Here is a 20,967-nt window from a genome sequence, read left to right as displayed (position 1 = left end):
TATGCAGGGTGTGTGTGCATGTATGCAGGGTGTGTGCATGTATGCAGGGTGTGTGTGTGCATGTATGCAGGGTGTGTGTGTATGCAGGGTGTGTGTGCATGTATGCAGGGTGTGTGTGTGCATGTAGGCAGGGTGTGTGTGTGCATGTAGGCAGGGTGTGTGTGTGCATATATGCAGGGTGTGTGTGCATGTATGCAGGGTGTGTGCATGTATGCAGGGTGTGTGTGTGCATATATGCAGGGTGTGTGTGTATGCAGGGTGTGTGTGCATGTATGCAGGGTGTGTGTGTGCATGTAGGCAGGGTGTGTGTGCGTGCATGTAGGCAGGGTGTGTGTGTGTGTGTGTGTGTGTGTTTGAAGCACAGAAAAGGGACTACCACATCCACAGATACTGCTCAAGATGACTGGAAGCAGGAAAACCAGACTCAAGGATACAAGGTGGGAAGTTCAGGGGACTTCAAGATGGCAGTCACAGTGAAAAGGGAGAGAACTGTGCAGATTTCAGAGGCAAGTTGGAGAGATCAGCATTTTTTTAAAAAACAGTTTTGCACTGCAATCTACAGGAAGAAGTAGATGGACACCACGACCCAGTGTCCATGTTTATACACATATGAACATGCTTGTGCCCATGTCTGAACGTATGTACATGCACACACTAGAGTCACTAAATAATAATTGCATGTGATGATCGCAGTTCTGAATCAGTTCAGAGAAACTGCTCATGAAAATCCAGTTATAGGTCAAAACACGTGGTTTAAAAACCCTCCTAGCACAGGGCACGGTTGCATGTGGGCCGACAGCTGAGACGGGGCTGCCGAAGGCACTGCCACGCTCACCGCCCAGCACAGGAGGGAAAGCGACAGAGGCGCTCTGCACGGCACACTTCTCCCAGAGCCGGTTCCTCTGCAGCCAGAGGTCCCAAGGCGGCTGCTGACCTGAAGCCTGTAGCGCTGCCTGTGCTACTTCAGCCACGAGGTACCATGTGCTGTCTCCTGGCGTCGTACCGGTTGATCACACTGCGCGGCTTACTCAGGTGTTCCCGGGCACAGATCACAGCCAGGCTTGCAGCAAAGCTGCTTTTCCGTGCTACTGATTCCCGCGTGGTATTTCGGGAGTCAATCTGTTGCTAACTTAAAGTGCAGTGCAAGAGGATGTTAGATCCAGCTGCGACTGCCCTTTACGGGTTATTTTATAAAATGCCTGAAGTTGTGGAGCACACACAAAGCAACAGCAACAAAACACGGCGCCGACTGTGGCGCTGACCGCACTTGCTCCCTGTGTCACCAGCGAACAAAGCGGATGCCAGGAGCCGAAGGGCAGCGAGCCTGCGCTGTCCGCTCCAGAAGCCCCTGGGGTTGGCAAGGCAGTCGCCTGCTTAGGAGGACTTGAAGTGCATCCCACATAACTTCACCTTTCTAAACTAGTCGTCCTCATTCTGCCCTCCATGGTGGAAGCAGGTTATGGTGCCTTCTCACTTACAAAGCACTCCTGCACCCGTTATCGTAATAGCTAGCATTCCTGGGCATTGAGTAATGTGCGGTCACACTGTACTGACCACTTGATGTGTACTGTCTCCCAGAAGCCTCAGCCCAAATCTACCATGGTACCAGCACTGTTCATTTTGTAGACCAGAAAATTCAAGTAGTTTGCCCAGGCCCACACCGTCACTGAGGGGTGAGCCATGATTCAAACTTGGCTTGTCTGTCTGCAGAAGGCAAACATTTTTTTTTCTTTTTCTTTTGATAGGCAGAGTGGACAGTGAGAGAGACAGAGAGAAAGGTCTTCCTTCTGTTGGTTCATCCCCCAATGGCCGCTGCAGCCGGCACACTGCGCTGATCCAAAGCCAGGGGCCAGGTGCTTCTCCTGGTCTCCAATGCGGGTGCAGGGCCCAAGCACTTGGGCCATCCTCCACTGCACTCCCGGGCCACAGCAGAGAGCTGGCCTGGAAGAGGGGCAACCGGGACAGAATCCGCCTCCCCGACCGGGACTAGAACCCGGGGTGTTGGCACTGCAAGCAGAGGATTGGCCTAGAGAGCCGCGGCACCGGCCATGAAGGCAAACTCTTAACCCTGGGTTAGACTCATCTGTTCCTCTAAATTCCCTTTTCTGCAGCTGGGTGATGCCGGTGAATGAATGCTCACACTAGGACCTGAACCCAAACCATCAGTGCTAAGTCAGGGCTCTCCCAGCACCTTCCACTGCCATGTGGTTTAAGAGCTCCCAGCACTGCCCGTGTCAGTGGCATTCACAGGCAGAGAGAACAGGAGGAAAAAGAGAAAAAGCTACTTGAGGGTCCCAGCTATAGGGCACTGGTGGCGTGGGCACTCTCTCTCCACTTAGAGTCGAAAGGGAAACACGAGCAAAGAGTGCACATCTAGATAAGGCGGGGGAAACTGAAACGTTACTTCACACTAATTTAAGGCAGCTGTATCATCTGTAGGTTAGAAGGCAGAGAAAGAGTTCACATGACAGAGAAGGGGTGGTGTAGGGACTAAATAAGAACACGTGTTTAAATATTTAAAGAACATCTGAATCTTGACGTGTCAAAGTCCATAATAAAAATGAAAGTAAATGAAATAAAGCTAATATCTTTCATAAGAGCAAAGTACAAAAAGAAATTCTTAATATTGGAAGCTCCAGAGAGCAATCTTGCAACGAGAGAATAAACTCCAAACTAGCCCACTGCAGTTACAAAGCCATGCACTTACAGACTTCACTGTCCCAGTAACGCACAGGCCAGGGCAACAGGGCAGTAATCTAAACCAACTGCTTTAAAACAGCTCCTTAAATCCCGCTCTGCGGAAACAACTATCAAAGCCCAGTGAAGTCTAACACGGACACTGAGAACTGGCAACATTCGGAAAATGGGTTTTGAAAGCCAGTTATGGCGAGGTAGCTTATTCCAGCCTCCTCTTCCCCAACAAGCTGCTATTACAGCTCTAACTCTGGGCATGCACTTGTTCTTGGATCCCCGGTAGTCACTAGGCCTGATGGAGCAGTAAATTCAAGATAACGTTACAAATACTCCTAGTTTATTTTCCAACAAATATGTGTAAATCAAAGTAGAAAGGCTGCTTGTATTTTTTTAAATGTTTAAGAATGCTGCCATAGACCAGAGTGCCAGGCTGAGAGGCAGTTTAAACGGAACACGACTTCAAAAGCAAAATTCATTATGATGAATGTGCCAAGTGAAATTAGAAATACACTAATACTAATTGGATCTATTCGGAACGTATTAAACTTCTGAAGGTATTTTTATGAACCCTTCTCAGTTTCCCATTAACAGCCACGCATGGCTGCCCTGTGCATGTACCCACAATTTGACACAATATAGGTTATTACGCTTAATAACTTTTGATCTCTCAGAGTGAGTGCATGGCTTGAAGAAATGAAAAAAGCTACAGTGTGAAAACATTACTTCTCAAAGGAAGGGAAAATGAAATATTAAAAAAAAAAAAAAAAAACCAGGCTCTTGACAGAGTAAATATGGTTGTGTTTCTTCAGATGCAAGAATTGCAGAGCCGGAGGGTCACCATGAAAATATAATATACAAAAATTGGAAATTGACAGCCTATGGAAAACAGAAACGATTTCGTGAATGATCTTAAAGATACTGTCAATCAGTCGGCGCCACGGCTCAATAGGCTAATCCTTTGCCTGCGGCGCCGGCACCCCAGGTTCTAGTCCCGGTCGGGGAGCTGGATTCTGTCCCGGTTGCCCCTCTTCCAGGCCAGTTCTCTGCTGTGGCCCAGGAGTGCAGTGGAGGATGGCCCAAGTGCTTGGGCCCTGCACCCCATGGGAGACCAGGAGAAGCACCTGGCTCCTGCCATCGGATCAGCGTGGTGCGCCGGCCGCGGCGGCCTTTGGAGGGTGAACCAACGGCAAAGGAAGACCTTTCTGTCTCTCTCACTGTCCACTCTGCCTGTCAAAAAAAAAAAAAAAAAAAAAAAAAAAAAAAAAGATACTGTCAATCAATCGATTGTACTTTCCACAGTGGTTAGTGGGAGAGCCTAGGACATTCAAAGACCCAGTGCATACAGGCACTGAGGCGTCACACTTCATTCTGGACAGCTCGGGAAGACCAGGCCACGCCACGAGGGCATTGTTCTCCTTCTATGGCCATTGTTGCAGGGGCCTCTGAACCTACGAACAAGTACCCAGCATTCACTGCGCTATGCAAACAAATTAGGGTGTTGCACACAGACAACAGCAGCTTCATAGCTTCATTCCAGGAATATCTTGGTGCGGGGTGGTGTATGGCCACAAGGCAGGGCGGGATTAGGAACGTCTGGGTTTGCACATGGACACCGATGGGCAGGCCACCCTCCTGTCCCCTCTCTGTCCTGCCCACCGCTGGACTGGCTGTAAGCACACCTGCTTCACCACTGGGCGTTTCTTGCCACTGTACACAAATAACCTGCTCAGCCTGTGTCTGATGTCCGTCGCGTCCTCACAGAGGAGACTTTCAAGACCAAAGACAGCACGCGACGCCACCGTGAGACAAGTATTTGTTGGGTGAGGATGTGGGTAGCGAGCCAAATTCCAATCTCTGAACGCAAGGAGGACTTTTGCTATTGCACAAGGTACAGTGTGTTTCTGATGCAAAACATCTATTTTTACACATCTTCAATTAAAAACAGGCCTATCAGACTGACAGCTTCCTCCACTGCTCAGTTCCCGTCACGCTGCAGACAGCAGAGAAGCCCTTCACAGCAGCCACAAGGCAATCTTCCAGTAAGACTTGTTAATCTTTATACGGTCATCCTCGTGCAGCCATCAAAGTGAACTTAATGACAAATCAGTTAAAATAAATTACTGTTAGGAACTTGTAAGGATCGGATAAAAAGCAAACCATATGTGACATCTCTTCGGTCCTCCCCGTGACAGCAGCTAATTGTTACCATCTGTGCGGGTCACTGTGTTTTCCCAGATCCACTCTGTGCCCTTCTGGGTCCTGCCCGGGCCCCGGGAGGCTGACCTCCGCCGCTCACGCTCACGGGCTGCATCTGCTCAGCTGTGACCTTGCTCTCCGGCCTCCAGCGAGGCTCAGCCACAGGGAAGAAGAGCTCCGAGCATGGGAGGCGGGGAGAGGGCAGCCGGGCAGCCCCCATTCCCGCCCCGTACGCCTTCACGCGCAGGCGTGCTCACAGGCCCTGCCCCCCCCCCCCCAAGTCCTTCATTAGGCTCTCCTAGCCTGCACACTTGTTGCTGGCCAAGGCCTCGGCTGGGGTCACTTACATGCACCGTGTGCAGCAGATCAGCCACCAGACACTGCCTCAGCTTCTCGTCGCTGCTGGTCCCGTGGAGCACCAGATCCGGCATGTACGTGGGGCAGTACCCTGCCAGGAGGGAGCGGCCGAAGTTCCTCACGTTCTGGCTGCTGATGCTCTGTGACCTAAGACGACATTTGGCCGTTAGAACACACAGGTGAACGCACTTCCTTCTGCATGACGATTGGAGCGACAGCCTATGACACAGGTAAATAAAACCAGTTCAGGGTGCTGCACCGCCCCAGCCCTCCAGCAAGTGGGTCACTGGTATGGGGGAGGGAAGGGGACGGGGAGAGAAAGTTTTGTTTCCAAATGGAAGGCTGGAGGCTGCTTACAAGTTTGTCCTTGTAGCTCACAGAGAGCATCCACCAGGCAGCCTGTGTCACCGGAGTGAAGAATGAAGTCGCCTGAGCTGGGGACTCTTGCCAGAAGCCTGGCTTTAGTAGTCTGATGTATCTGCACAGGGCAACGCCCAGCACGGTGCGGGAGGAGAGAGGAAACCCCTACTGACTGCTCTCGGTCGTCACAGACCCAGTAACCGGCCTGACGGAGGGCTCAGGCAGAGTGCCGTCTCCCATGGCTCACGCTGCTCTGAGCCGCAGGGCAGAGGCCCCATGGGGAGGGGGGTCTGACCCCTCTGGAGTGAGGCACCTGCCGCCAGCCACGGAGCCTCTGTGATGGTGACAGTAAACTAGACTGTTCCCCACCGCCACGGCCACAGCCACAGCCCCAAGTATCCCAAAAATGCCCCTGTAGCCGCTGGGACAGCCACTGGCTCCCCCATCACACAGCTCAGGCACACTAAGCCAGAAGTTATTTTGGGAAGAGGGCAGGCTGGTCACCTCTTCTACTGGTAGGACAACACTGTCAATGCGCTGCGAAGAGCCACATAAAACCACGTGTTGTATGGCGTAGAGCAGCCACCAGTGCCTAAGGTGACCCCGGGAGTCAGGGCAGGCAAGCAGGACTGCACCCCACTCCCTCTGCTTCCCGCCTGGCCAGCATTACCTGGGCAGAGGCAGCTCCACTTCCAAGGCCCCGTCGGTCCTGTCCCCGCTGTGACTCCAATCCAGGGCGGCTGAAGCACCCGCATCATCGTCACTGTCCCCAAGAGCGCTGTCCGAGCTCTCGTTCCTGGGAATGTTTCCTTCTGTCCTGATGTGGGCCTTCCTGTTGGCATCCCCACGGGGGACACTGGCAGCCGCCGGGAGGCCAGAGTCCTGCTGTACAGCCCGGTTTGCACCAGGCTCTACCAGCGGTCCTTCTCGGTCTTCTAAACCCAAGCCCACGGTTGTCTCCGGCGCTCTCCTTCCAGTTGCGGCTGCGCCGTCCGGAGGGGAGAGCGAGCCGGCGGTGTGGCCAGGGCTCCCGGCAGCAGCACCTGCTGTGGCATCGGTTCTGACGTCTCTGTCCTCTGCAAAGCCCCGGCCAGGGTCCCCTGCTGCTCCCCTGCAGCTGCGAGTCTGAGGACAGCGGGCACTGTCTCCCGGGCCAGGTCTGGAGGGGCATCTGGAAACCTGCTGGTCCCGAGCGGCCTCCTTTGGGTGCTGTCCACAGGCCCTCAGCCGCTCCTCCATTTTTCTGGTGCGGCTTTCAAAGTCAGACTCTGGTGACACGGAGCTTCCGATGTGGAAAGTAACCCTCTCCCCGTGGGGCTTCTGCCAGGAGTGTCTGTCGGGGCAAGGCCTGGCCGCTGAGCGGTCCGGCCCTTTCTTGGCCAGCTCCCCTCGGGCCTCCTCATTGGCAGCGGGTTGCCCCGCCCTCATGCCTGCCCCTGGAGCCTCACAGGGGCACAGGAGCAAGGCGTCACCCTCTGGTGCCTCGTTCTTACTTCCTTCAGCTCCGCAAAACGCACCCTGAGGCTGCCAGGCACCGTCTGCCGCCGGCTCCGGGGGTCCCACGCTCTGCTCCGGCCTCTTGCTTGCCTCTTTGTCAGGCGTGGGACCCGGGGCTCTCCCGTCCGTGCCCTCGAGGGTCTCCGCGAACCCTGCAGGCCCGGGGCTCCTCCTCTCCGCCGCGGCTGCGGGTAGGATGGGGGGCACGAGCGCAGGCTCGTTTCTCACAGTGACCACCACGTACTCCGACTCCTCCACCTCCCCCCTCTCCAGGGCCGTGACGATCTGGCGCCCGTCGACGACCTGGCCACTCTCGCCGCGAGCCCCCCTCCAGGTCAGCTGGTTCTCCTGCAGCTCAGAGCACCGGAGGAAGTAGGTCAGGACGTACAGGATGCGCTGGACCAGGTCCTTCTGCTTCCCCACTACCACCGTGCGTGTCAGCCTCACAGGCGAGCCTATGGCTCCGTAGAGGTCACCTAGAGAGTGAAGGGGACACTCAGACAGAGTCCTCGGGCTCAGCAGGCTGGGGGCGTTTTCCCCTTCACAAGGGCCAAACAGACAATTTAGGTTCCCAACTGAGACTCCATTCTTCACACACCGCATTTCTGATTCTAGCAGAGACCATGTCTTAGCTGCTCCTCTATGACCCAGGCCACAGCCCTTGGTGCGTGGGAGTAGCGTGGCTGAGTGCACAGGCCTCCCATGAGCTGGCTGCCTCGGCAGGTGGCCCCACGGAGGCCAAACCAGAGCTCTGAGTATTTGATCAGGACAAATACTGTATCTTGGAAATCAGAATGAGAAGAATCCCAGGACAATCCAGGTTGAAGGATATCTGAAGAGAAGTGCAGTGAATCATTTCAAGATACTTAATTAGGTGCTCTGTTTAGAATCTTCTCAGTATTCGCCTACATGCAAACACTGCATGCAGTTTGATCAACGAGAAGACAATCAGAGTCGTGAGTAATGAATCTGAAGGCTGTCTGTATTTTACTTTGCATGGAAATTCTACTGAGAAAAAAACAGCTCCCCTTTGACTATATCCTGATGAGTGGCTGAAAAACTGGCTATCGAACCCTACATTCAGCTTAAGGATGGAAGAAGGGGAAATGTGGCATTAAGGGGCCGGCTTTGTGGCTCAGCAGGTTAAAGCCCCAGCCTCCGGTACCAGCATCCCATATGGGCGCCAGCTGTAGTCGGGCTGCTCCACTTCTGATCCAGGTCCCTGCCAATGTGCCTGGGAAAGCAGCAGAGGATGGCCCAGGTGCTTGGGCCCCTGCACCCACCTCGGAGACCCAGAAGAAGCTCCTGGCTTCAGAATGGCTTAGCTCCAGCCACTGCAGCCATCTGGGGAGTGAACCAGCAGATGGAAGACCTACACCCACCCCTGTCTCTACCTCTCTCTTTCAAATAAACAGATCAATATTTAAAAAAAAAAAAAAAGATTTACCTCAATATATCTTGGTACAACAAACTTGGAGCTAGAAGCCATTAAAAAAAGATTAAGAATGCTGTAACAAATCAAAACCTGAAAAGACCCAAAGTAAGGAAAGGTGGTATCTGGTAAGAGTCATAGATAAGAGCTTGCAGAGTGAGACTGCATTTGAGAACTGCATCTAGGAGAGGGACGGCAGTGATAAGAGCATATACAAGCCGGCGCCGTGGCTCACTAGGCTAATCCTCCACATTGCGGCGCCGGCACACCGGAATCTAGTCCCGGTCGGGGTGCCGGATTCTGTCCTGGTTGCTCCTCCTCCAGGCCAGCTCTCTGCTGTGGCCAGGGAGTGCAGTGGAGGATGGCCCAAGTGCTTGGGCCTGCACCCCATGGGAGACCAGGAGAAGCACCTGGCTCCTGCCATTGGATCAGTGCAGCGCGCCGGCCACGGTGGCCATTGGAGGGTGAACCAACGGCAAAGGAAGACTTTTCTCTCTGTCTCTCTCTCACTGTCCACTCTGCCTGTCAAAAATAAAAATAAAAAATAAAAAAGAGCATATACAGATAGAAACCACGTTACGAGAAGAAGCAGGACCGGGGGAACCATCACAAAACACTTCCATTAGGAGTATTCCCTAGTGGGGGCTCTAAGAGCAGGGCAGAGTAATAACAGTCCCCTCTGTAGAAGACTAGAGGGGCGTGCATTCGGCAGAGGTTACGATGTCACCGGGGACATCCACATCTCGCGTCGACAGTTTCTGGGTTCGAGTCCCCAGCTCTGCTTCCTGCGCATGCTCACCCTGGAAGGCAGCAGGGGCGTGGCTCAAGCAGGCGGTTCTCTGCCACCCCCACAGGATCTGCACAGCAACCACCATACCGAAGGTGCCTTAACTCATTACCCCACAGTGACCACTGCGTTAAAGCCTCTCCAGACCTGGGAGGCCCCGGGCAGCAGACGCTAAGTCACAGGCCCCCGGGGGCTGAAACACGGGTGGGTGGGCTCTGAGCCCCCTGCTCTTCACCTCTGCACCACTGGGTCTCCCTCCTGCACCTTCCTGAACACCCCGCCCAAAGCAGGAATCAGGAAGCTTTGAGATCACGGGAATCCAGAGCCACCTCCTCCACTGAGCAGCTGGCTTCCCCAGGCTACGCAGTACACGTGGCTGAATTCCCCAACCTGGAACCTAGCACAGAAACGGGACAGCGCTGAGTGTGCGAGTTTACTCTCATGTCTGATGAGTGAGAGGCCCCGGCATCCACAACTCCTCAACAGGAACCAAACACAACACCCCCGTCTCACAAGTCCCAAACTATAACCAAACACGCCAGGGACAAGATTCCTTATATAACCATGCTTAAGTACAAACTTACGGGAAATGAACGTCACCAGTAATCACAATCTGTGCATTACAGAGCACAGAAAGATCATATTTCTGATCTATGGTAAAATTAGAAAGGTGATCAAATTCTGGTGTGTTATTTTTTTTTTCTCTCATTTTCCCCCATCTGATCCATCCCCCAGGTCAGTTCTCAACCAGGGAGTGCCTCCCCCACACCCACCAACCTGGGAGACTGATGGAAATAGCTGGAGACATTTCTGACTGTTACAACTTTGGGCAGAAAGGGTCTCCCGGCAGCTGGTGGACACAGGGGCCGGGATGTGGCTAAATGCTCCGTCATGCACAAGACAGCTCTCCCTTGCTGCCCTTCCACAACTCCACCAAGAACTAGCAGGTCCAAAATGTTAATAGTGCCAAGGTTGCAAAACCCTGCTCTAGGGTGGACAGCCACTGTGCCACTGAAGCACCCCGTTTACCTATACTGTTTTAAAGAACAAAGCAGGTAGGAGGAGAAAGGAGAGGAAGGCGGCAGCCTTGCAATCAGAATCCGCAGGCCATCCTCCCACTCCCTGCGTGCCCAATGACAACCTTGGAATTACTGGGTGAGAGGGCCAGAATAAATTATGAACTGTAGCATTGTTCAATTCCCTCCCACGTATTTCCCTGAAAGGTTTAACTGATACGAACCCAGCTGCGCCCAGAGAGGGTTGTAGGGATGTGTTTTGGCCAGCATGTTCACCGACTGAGAGGTGCGTTTCTCTGAGAAGGCTTTAATGGGAGGGTGGTCCACGGGCATGACAGTCGGGACCCAGGCCAGGTGGTAGGTTAACACTGCAGTCAGTAGGGCAGCAAAAAACCTGGGAGAAGTGGAAAAACAACAAAACCAGATCAACACAGGAAGCAGCACGTCCTGTGCCGCAGATACGCTGGCTACAGAGTTTGCACAGAGTCTCCAGAGAGCTGACGCTTACTGGTTTTTGTTGATCTGTTCTATCAGCAGTGTGAACTCCTTGAGAAAGCGCTGGCAGAGCTGGGTTTTTTCCAACGTGCTGGACATCATGGTGAGCCACACAGGTTCAGCTATCCTTGGAACAGAATATAGGTTCGAGATAGTCCCTCTGTAGAAGAGAGAGAGACAGGGTATACTGAACTGTCACAGGTCTTCTCATTACTCTTGATGTAAAAGAATAAAGGAGAAAATGATAATTTGGATCTACATGGTCTTTAGGTATTCGAACAGTGTGTATATAACAGAGACTGGAAAACTAGAGCCCACAGGCCCAATCCGTCCGTCGCCATTTTTGTAAATGAAGTTTTATTGGAGCACAATCACAATCATTCATTCATAGACAGTCTACAGCTGTTTGTGCTGGCCAATGGAAAAGCTGAGTAGTTACAGCAGATACCCTTTACCAAAAAAGTATGCCAACCTGACAGAAAAAAATCATTAAAAAAAAAAAACACTTATTTTCACAATGCCTTGTGTCAGAATTTACAACCATTTTTACAGTAAAGAAATAAACAGAAAAACAAAGTGCGAGGGTATTTTGAATAGTTCACAGACAAATGGAATTAAAAGTTAAATTTGTTTTGGTGCAAAAGAATTGAAATCCACGTATAGTTTTCATAATACACATTTCCATGAAATTTTTGAAGATTCCTTGTGTGCATGAATTTCGTAAATTTTTTTGCACCAGAACACACTTATTTTTAAATTCCATTTGTCCACAAACTTTGTTTTTTAAACTTTCTAGTTTATTTGAGACGCAATGAGACAGAGCTCTTGTTCACTGGTCCCCTTCCCAAATGCTCACAATGGCTGGGGAGCCAAAGTCAGGATCCAGGAACTCAATCCAGGTGTCCCATGTGTGTGGCAGGAACCACTGTCTCCCAGAGTCTGCGGTAACAGGAAGCTGGAGTCAGGAGCTGGAGCCTGGAGTTGACCCAGGCATTCCAATGGACGATGGAGGTGTCCTAGCCAGCATCTTACTGCTAGGCTCTGAACTTCTCTGAAGCACTCTCATGTATGCTGTAACTCCAAGTGTAACCAAAAGCAACTCAATTCTCCCAATTTCTGGCTAATGCTTTGGTTCTCTCAGACAATGCTCCTGTTCAGTTTAGAAGAGAAGAACTATACAAACAGCTCTTCTTTACTACACCATATATCAAGGACTAGAGATTGGGTCACTTGCATAAGACAAGCACTAAATGACAAGATCAGGATGAGAATTCAGGTCTCACTGCCTGGCACAGAAGGCTTTGCGCCAAGCCATATGACTGATAACTATTTTTCCAAAGTTTACACTAACTTAGCGTGAGATCTCCTCTGGGTAAAAGGTCACTGTATTTCTGAATCTATAATACATCAAACCTGTGCTATGTCTTCCAGAATCAAGACATGAGACACACTCTGACTTGACTTTCTGTGTGCATGAAAGAAGCAGGACATGAGAGAATCCCGCCTTTCCTGGAAACAGAGCATTGCTGAATTAGGCAGCAATGACCAAGTACGGTTCTGTGGCACTGGATTCGTTCACTAAAACGTGAGGTCTCTAAATGGTAACACTTAATTCTAGGTTGATTGCTGAAAAGAGAGCAAGACCTGTCTGTGTGTACAGCAAGGCTTTCTGGTTCCTGTACTTCCAGTTTCTTGACCTCTGGAAAATTAATGCTTTCATTAAACAAGTTTCCCGATTCGCAGGCACAAGCCTGCTTCTACTCTGACTACAGTACAACAGCAGGCAAATCCAGTGCTGCCCCCACAAACTACAGAAGGTTTACTGATCACCAGGTTGCCAGCAAAAACCACAACTTCACTTTATTCCTCAAAAGTATGATTTAACCACTGCCAGATGATAACTAACCTGTTACTTTAGCGCTTTATTCATAACCCAGAGTTCCAAGAGGGGCGGTGATTTCACTCCAGTGGCACTACAGAGTTCACCAGTGTATACCTTAACCATCACAAAACTGCTCTAACATTCCATGAACTGCAAATCTGCTTCTCTCAGCTATGCAGCAACAGTCTGAGGCATGGGATTCCAGCCCCCACGGACACACCGGCTCTAAACACGTGCTGCAGCAACCCCAGCCCAGCGCGGTGGGTGAGATTCCCACCTGCCACCCACAGCGGGTCCCTCTTCCACCCAGGCACCGGGAGCGAGGGCCCCAGAAAACCAACTTGCAGAGTGCAACGACCATCCCTAATGAGGACGCTCTGGGGCAACTGTGTAATTCACTGTGCAGAGGACACCTGGGAGAGGACACAACCAGGACTGTCCTGGCAAACGGGGACATCTGTCTGCGTGACAGGTAACGTCTCTGCATCCACGCTTTGGCCAAGCGTCACTGGGCTCGAGTTCCCACCTCCATAAAAGAGTGTGATGGCACTTACCCTTAGGGTTTCAGGAGAATGACGTCATGGACTTACAAGGGACAGCGGCTGAGTATTAATTGTCCCCACTCATCCTGCTAACAATCATTCCAGGCTCGGGCAGTGGTGGGCATTAGTCGGTACTGGGTTACTTCAAATTTGGCTTCCTTTGCTCTGTGTCCAGTTGGAAGGGTGGAGCCAGTGAAGTGACTAACAGTGGTCAATCCCCGGCCCCAGTCTTCCTAGTCAGGGTCTCCTCGTACCCCTGGACACACGGTGGCCACGCTGCTGCAGCTCATCAACTCACGTTACCTGAACTCTCCCAGAGCTTCCATCAGGCGACTGACGTAAAACTGGACCCGCAGAGTGGACTCGGCGATCTTCCTACAGGAGATCATGGCCTGCATGGGAGAGAAGAAAGCCACGTTACTCCCTGAGCAGACATTACTGACTGGGCCTCCAGTGTAACCAAGTAAGAACACTCAAGGCAGCGAGGCCTCGGGTCATCCAAGGCAGGGGCTCTCTTCCTAAAGCAGCCCTGCGACCCCATCGCTCTGTGGCCGAGCCGCCCTCCTCGGGGAAGTGATCCGAGACGCCCCCGGGATCGCTTCCTATCCGACCCTGGACCCTGGACTACCACCTTATTACCTTTTCTTTTCTTTTTTTCTTTCTTTCTTTTTTTTTTTTTTTTTTTTTTTTTTTTGACAGGCAGAGTGGACAGTGAGATAGAGAGAGACAGAGAGAAAGGTCTTTCTTTGCCGTTGGTTCACCCTCCAATGGCCACCGCGGCCGACGCACCGCGCTGATCTGAAGGCAGGAGCCAGGTGCTTCTCCTGGTCTCCCATGGGGTGCAGGGCCCAAGCACTTGGGCCATCCTCCACTGCACTCCCTGGCCACAGCAGAGAGCTGGCCTGGAAGAGGGGCAACTGGGACAGAATCCGGCGCCCCGATGGGGACTAGAACCCGGTGTGCCGGCGCCACAAGGTGGAGGATTAGCCTAGTGAGCTGCAGCGCCGGCCCTTATTACCTTTTCAATCGCACTCTTGAGCCTGTTCAGGTGAGATTCAAACAGGGGGAAATGAGAGAAAAAGAAGTCCTGGAAGTTCCTCTGCGCCTCTTCTTTCTCGCACAGGGAAAAGATGATGCTCACGGCGATTTTCTTCCTCCTAACTATGGCTGGGTTAGAGCTGCAGGTCTCTTCAGCCAAGCTGAACATCTCATCTGTTGACCTGGAGGAAAAGGACGTCTGAGAAGCTGTCGTGCACTAGTGTGTCCCACTGGACACAAACTGTACTGCAGGGGACACGCTCAGAGAGCTCATCTAACAGAGGGTCTTCACCAGGAGTTTATCCACCCCCTCTCCTACAGTCGTGAGAAATGAAGGAGAATGCCACACAGCATTATTGTGACGTGAAAGGAAATGGACATCAGGAGCGGCGGGCGTTTAAATGTCCCCTCTTTAGACTCTCGGCCCTCTGCCCGGATCACTTTATGCCACTGGGATGGTGGTTAGAAAGGGGTGTGAAATACGTCTTCATTCAGAACCCAGGCCCCCTGTTTTTGCTTGATAGATACCAACAGAGGAGAACCTCCGAAGAGGCAAGAGCTCATCAGTACTCTAACAGGCATCACATGGGAACATGTACTGGTATTTCTAGGGTTAGTTTCCTAAGACAAATTAAAACTGCTCCATGAACTGACTCCTCTACATGCAGACAGTAAGCCTCGAGATCCACCGAGCTCTCTGGGAAATCCAAAGTGACAGTCAAATCCTCAAAAACCCTGATTCTTTGAGAGATGCCGCCTCTGTGATCAGACAGCCACGGAGCCAATAAATTCTCATTATAAACTCATTTGCCTTAAGGGATAAGCCTCGTAAGTACAGCCTAATCACGTCTCTTGTTAATTATTGTGAAAAGCCACCAGTGCTACCACAACGACAAGAGTAGAAATAAAATAATCTGTTTTTCCTATGAAGACACTGAAACAGAGGACAAAACACATTGCGAATGAAAGCGCCTTCCCTGGCACCCAGCACGTGAGACAGCGCATTTTCTCTTTCCGACTCCACTGTTCAGTGCCTTTGCCAGATACGGCAGGGCCCTGCTTCCTCCATTCTCTTCACCACAGATTGCAACTTGACGACGACTTACACGGAGCAGAACTTGAGGCAGCTGCCCCTGCCACCCTTGGTCTACTCACAGTCCACAGTGCTCCTGTGATTTCAAATACATCCAAACTTTATTAACTGCACACAAACAGAAAATCAGACAGCCAGGAAATCTACCTGCCCCAACCTCAGAAGCACGTGACTGTGTCCCCCGGTCACAGGCCAGCTCCTGGAGACACCGGGAAGGTCTGGCTGATACCGCAGGGAAAGCCGCTCCGTCCAGCCAAGCACCGGCACGCCCGTGATTGCCATGTGCTGCTGTACTTGCTACACGTCACTACCAACCACCAACCGCCTTCTCCGAGAACTCCCGGGTCCTCACCATCAGGACACCCTCGTAAGGCTCTCCTAGAATCTCACTTTGCACGCGATGCTCCCTCCTCTTTTCCAAAGTATGTTATCTGGGACACTGTTTGCCTGCAGTACGGGAAATTCATCTGGGCTTCTCCCACAAGACTCACTTGTAACCTTCTCCTCCGTGTCTGGCATCTCCTAGTTTCCTTCTTGCTCTCAAGGAGGGACTGTACCAGGCCACTCATCTTCAGGCCCATCTGGCCTTTAATAATCAAATTCTAATCCATACTGAACCGTATGTGGCTTTCCTCCTCATCTTCCTCTCTCTCTTCCCTTTAAGAGAAAGACTGTTACAGTCACCGCTGTCCTCAGTCTTAACGTAGAAGAGAGTGCCACCTACTGAACTTCCGGAAAACCTGCACAGCTACAGTCCAGCAAGCAGCTCCTACCTGCTGGGCTATTTAGCCCTCTCGACTAAATGCCACAGCGACTTGGCTCTACTCTGCAGACTGGGATCAGGCCCCGGGGTATCCTAACTATAGTTTGAAAATTGTTCCACAACGAAAGGACGATTGGGAATGTTTCCAAAAATATTCCCTCGTATCTTTAACCCCAGGTCACTGGGTAAGTACACAGGCTGCTTTGCAAATGAAGAAACTGAGGCAGACTGCCAATTGCCATGGGAACAGAGTTTCCTAGCAACCACAGAGGAGTCAGAACCCAGGGCTTCGATCTTCTAGCCTGGGCTCATCTTTTGCACATTGGGAATCGCCAGTCTCCTACCCCACATCTGATGCATCTGGGGGTACTCACGCCACCTGATGAGTTTGAGAGCTGGAGCCCCGGGGGTTGGGACTGGAGGCAATCACACCAGCCGACAGTCCTCCCATTCAAGCAAAGACCAGTTACACACTTGATTTTTTTTTTCCCTTTTTGATAGAATTTTGTTGATACTGATGAATGGGTATTTATGTACACTGTACGTACCTCAAGATCATAAACAAAGCAAAAACTGATTATTTAAGTGTGCCTCAATAACTGATAATTGGCATCAGGACTGCTTAGTCGAACTGTTGATTGTGTCAGCTTTGAACTTGGAACTGAATTCTGTGTACCATATGGGATCATACCAAACTGCCATTTTTGTGGATCAAAGAATATCCTATCATTAATGTTATATGGTTAGTTCAATTTAATAATTCAAATCTGAGGCCAGCATTGTAGTGCAATGGGTGAAGGCACAGACTGAGATGTCAGCATCCCATCTGAATGCTGGATTTGAGTCCTGGCTGCTCTACTTCCAATCCAAATCCCTGTTAATGACCTGGGAAGGCAGCAGATGACAGCCTGAATGCTTGGGCTCCTGCCGCCCATGTGGGAGACCTGGATGGAGTTCCAGGCTCCTGGCTCCAACAGTTGAGGCCATTTGGGAAGTGACCCAGTGGATGGAAGATATCTTTCATTCTCTGTGCAACTCCACAGTTCAAATACATTTTTAAAAATTTTTTTAAAATGAAATGAATAATTCAAATCCACAGACTGAAAGGCTCTCTGGGACAACATGCCTTACTCCTGTAGCTTCAGTAAGCGACGGAACCCCTGAGACGTCTCTTCGCCTACAGGTGGTATCCCTGTACCAGCTGTTACGTGCCCAAGCCCCAGTCTCCATCTGGAATCAACGCACAGCAAGGGGCTCCCTGAGCTCAGTGAGGAGCCAACTGCTCAGGGTCGTGAACAGCATCGCTGACTACCTTAACCTCTGGGGAAGGAAGTTTTCTGATTGCTATGAGTCTTCTCTCCAAGCCTCAAGCAACCCTAATTTTGGATACCGACTGTTCTCCTGTCTCCAGCATAAGAGACTGATTTTCCCCACCCACACAGCTGTCCAAGGGAGTGATCAACGGCAACACTCTTCAAATGCAAGGATCTCTGCAGGTGCAGGGATCAGTTCTAAATATCTGCTATGCCGATATCCTCAGTGGTAAGATGGCACCGGCAGCTGGCTCCCTGGGCATGTGACCCTGCCCATACATGGCCCTGCTCTGAGAGGCGCCTCGGGCCTGGTTTAATGCTTTGCCATCGCCATCTTGAAATCTTACAACTTGACCACTGAGCTTGTGTGCGCACAGTGAAGTCTCAAGGGAGCGTGAAGCACGCACAATGCACACAAGCAGTGAGGACGGCAGGCAGCAGTTTGCACATGGGTGGGCTCAGGCCCAAGGGCATACAACCCAGACGACGAACGGCACACGCCCACGTGTCTGGGGCAGCCTGGAATGTCACAAGACCTCAGGGAAGCAAGACTGTGACCCAGACTAGTGGCTGTGACGGCTGTGACAGGGACCACAGCAGTGGGAGGGGGAAAGAAGGGAGGCGTGGGACCTTCGCAGCTCCAGAAGTCACAGTGGGAGGGCATCCATGTGTGGAGCCTGCACAGATATTTATCCCTCCAGGAAATCACCAAAAAATAGAAGCCTACATATGGATACCGCAGTAACACATAGGAGGGAATGACTGGACTGCTCCCAGGAGTTCATGATCTCTGGTTGTGAAGCTGTGAGAACATTGCAAAGCCGATGTTCACTTGGCATAGAAATTAGAGATTGATGATCTAGACAGAAAAACACACACTATTTTCATGTGAAGCTTCAAATTAACAATCTATATAAGGCTTCCCAACTGAAGGCCCAGCGACAGAGTACACAGGCAGGCATTATTCTGAATTATATACAACTCATGAGGACGTTTTCAGTTTCTGGCTAAGATCGTCACCATTTACAGAAAATGTCAGAGGAAGCATTAAAACAGCTTTACGTAAATGTAGACCTGAATTTAAACTCAGGCTTACACAGAATGGATTTATGTGAAGAATTAAATGTTTTTAGAAAAACTCTTGTGTAAGAGTTACCTAATGTCAATGTACCAAAATTTGTATTTTTAAAGTTTATCAGAATCAGGGCCGGCGCTGTGGCATAGTGGGTTAACGCCCTGGCCTGAAGCGCCGGCATCCCATATGGGCGCCGGTTCGAGACCTGGCTGCTCCACTTCTGATCCAGCTCTCTGCTGTGGCCTGGGAAAGCAGTGGAGGACGGCCCAAGTGCTTGGGACCCTGCACCCGTGTGAGAGGCTCGGAGGAAGCTCCTGGTTCCTGGCTTCGGATCGGCGCAGCTCCGGCCACTGCAGCCAATTGGGGAGTGAACTAGCGGATGGAAAACCTCTCTCTCTCTCTCTGTCTCTCCTCTCTCTGTGTAACTCTTTCAAATAAATAAATAAATAAATAAATATTTAAAAAAAAAAAGTTTCCGAATCAATGACGTCACAGCCTATAAAGCTCCATCGACATTTTGTCAGCAAAAAGGTCCTTCTCCAAGTCCAGAATTATTTGCCACCTTGCAATTACTAGGAGTGACTAATGTCATTTTCGATGGTATTGACTGAAAGCCAGGTTGCTAAAAGTACAAAGTTTGATGACTTAACAAAGAATTTGTAGAAAAGCAAGCCAGAAAAATTTCACGATGATTCAAGGTAACACATGAGTTATTACTTACATTAAAGTATGGCACAAAAATACTTTTGGAGCTTATGAGCTTATGTTGATATTCATCTATCATCTCTTACATTTTATGAATAAAATATTTTTAAAGAAAAAGTTCTGCATTTTACTACTTTTAGTAGTACTTTTCTTGCTTTTTGAATAAGGGGCCCTGCATTTTCTATTTTATACCTTATCTGAAAATTACGTAGCCTGCCCTGAGTATATTCATGGGCTTTTAGAATGTAAAGATACTTTTAAGTACAAGTGTACAGGAGATTTATTAATTCCCAATGCCAGGTCTGATTCAAATTAGAGTTTTGAAGAATTCTGGAGGAATAGGTTAGGGAATGCTCCTCGATTCTGGATTTAAATGTGAAGGGGTAAAAAAGTACTTGCAGTAGAGAGAAGATACCTACAGGGGAAGAGTTCCAAGGCCCATCTCCTCCCATCACAGGAGCCAGCGCGACAGGGAGGATGCTGGCAGTCCCACAGCCGCAGGGGCGGTGATGACGCCGTCAGCCAGGCTGGCCAGCGTCTCACTCACCACATCCCGCGTCAAGGGGCCAACTAAGAACTTGCCTTGCCCTGTCTGCCTGAACCTGCCCAACCACGCTCTGAGGCTGGCAGCAGAACTGTCACCATACGCAGAGGAGAAGGCAACACCTGGAATCCGGGTTAACCTGTTCGGTCACATATCCACGGAGGGGCCCGAGGTGGGCCTTGTCCTCACACCAAATTCCAAGCTCTTAATCTCCCACTTGCAGTCCACCAACCAAGAAGCAGCTCCCCGTGAGTGATGCAACTCTAACCTGCGCTTCCATCTAGCTCGCCAAGACTGTGAGAACCACGGGAGAGAGGAACGCAGTCTGACGCGTGCTTTCCCCACGCCCTGACCGACCTCTCACTCCCAGCGTGACCCTTCCATGCCACCCTTCCCACGCTCCTCACTGTGAACGTCTTTTCCCTCCTCTGACTCCCAGAGCACCTAATACCTCCCCGCTACGGCACGTACCACGTGGTATCCTCTTACTACCACCTGTGAGTCCATCATCTTTCACAGTGCACAGCCTTCAGCAGTGCAGGCAGGTAGCCGAACCACCCGCGCACCCTCACACATCCCGACACATGGTGATCACTACTCCGTGGACTGGGAAGTTGGAGACAGAGAGAAAAAGAGACGCAGAGGCAGAGAGCAATCTTCCATCTGTTGGCTCACAGCACAGCCAGGGCTGGGCCAGAACTCAAGCTTGGTCTCCCACAGCAGTGGCTGGGACCCAAGGACTTGAGCCATCGTCTGCTGATTCCCAGGGTGCACGTGAACAAGAAGTTGGGTGGGGAGCAGAGGAGCCGCGACTGGAGCCAGCCGTGACCCGACCACCGCATCACGCCCCTGCCCTGCCCTGCCATGTGAATTTGTTAGGAATGCATAAGAATTCCCTCTGAAGTCTTTCAGGAGCAGTAGTAGCTACTGATGTAGCATCAAATGCATGTGCCACACACGACTGAACTTTACAGCTCCAAATCAGATGAAATTCAGGCAGGAAACACCTTGATGCCTTATCATATTCATGTCTGTTTAGTCCAACCATTTACGTTTCACAGAGTACGTCATGAACCCTTCACTGCAAACATTTTCACACACCACACAGGTACCATGGTAGCAAGGGAAGAGTTTATCCCCCTACCCTTTGTTGCCTGAAAGAGCGCTCCCTGCCAAGG

The 20,967-nt window shown here is 51.0% G+C and overlaps 1 protein-coding gene across 12 annotated transcripts in view; it reads right to left on the bottom strand.

Moving 5' to 3' along the window:
• The window catches only part of FNIP2 (folliculin interacting protein 2), a 137,709-nt gene that overhangs the window by 23,718 nt on the left and 93,024 nt on the right, over nucleotides 1–20,967 (bottom strand). For all 12 annotated transcript variants that reach the window (XM_089301871.1, XM_051831668.3, XM_051831665.3 and 9 more), the window contains 6 exons: nucleotides 14,277–14,478; nucleotides 13,562–13,650; nucleotides 10,848–10,994; nucleotides 10,564–10,733; nucleotides 6,278–7,580; nucleotides 5,238–5,394 (listed from right to left, as the gene is read on the bottom strand). In XM_089301871.1, the coding sequence (XP_089157997.1) occupies nucleotides 5,238–5,394; nucleotides 6,278–7,580; nucleotides 10,564–10,733; nucleotides 10,848–10,994; nucleotides 13,562–13,650; nucleotides 14,277–14,478 (2,068 nt within the window). The remainder of the gene's footprint in view (nucleotides 1–5,237; nucleotides 5,395–6,277; nucleotides 7,581–10,563; nucleotides 10,734–10,847; nucleotides 10,995–13,561; nucleotides 13,651–14,276; nucleotides 14,479–20,967) is intronic.

Source organism: Oryctolagus cuniculus, chromosome 8, assembly GCF_051225735.1.
Source record: "Oryctolagus cuniculus isolate XC-2025 breed Fujian yellow rabbit chromosome 8, ASM5122573v1, whole genome shotgun sequence".
NCBI classification, from domain to species: Eukaryota; Metazoa; Chordata; class Mammalia; order Lagomorpha; family Leporidae; genus Oryctolagus; species Oryctolagus cuniculus.
Note: the sequence above shows the minus strand (reverse complement) of the source record. Positions and strands in the feature narration are given on the sequence as shown.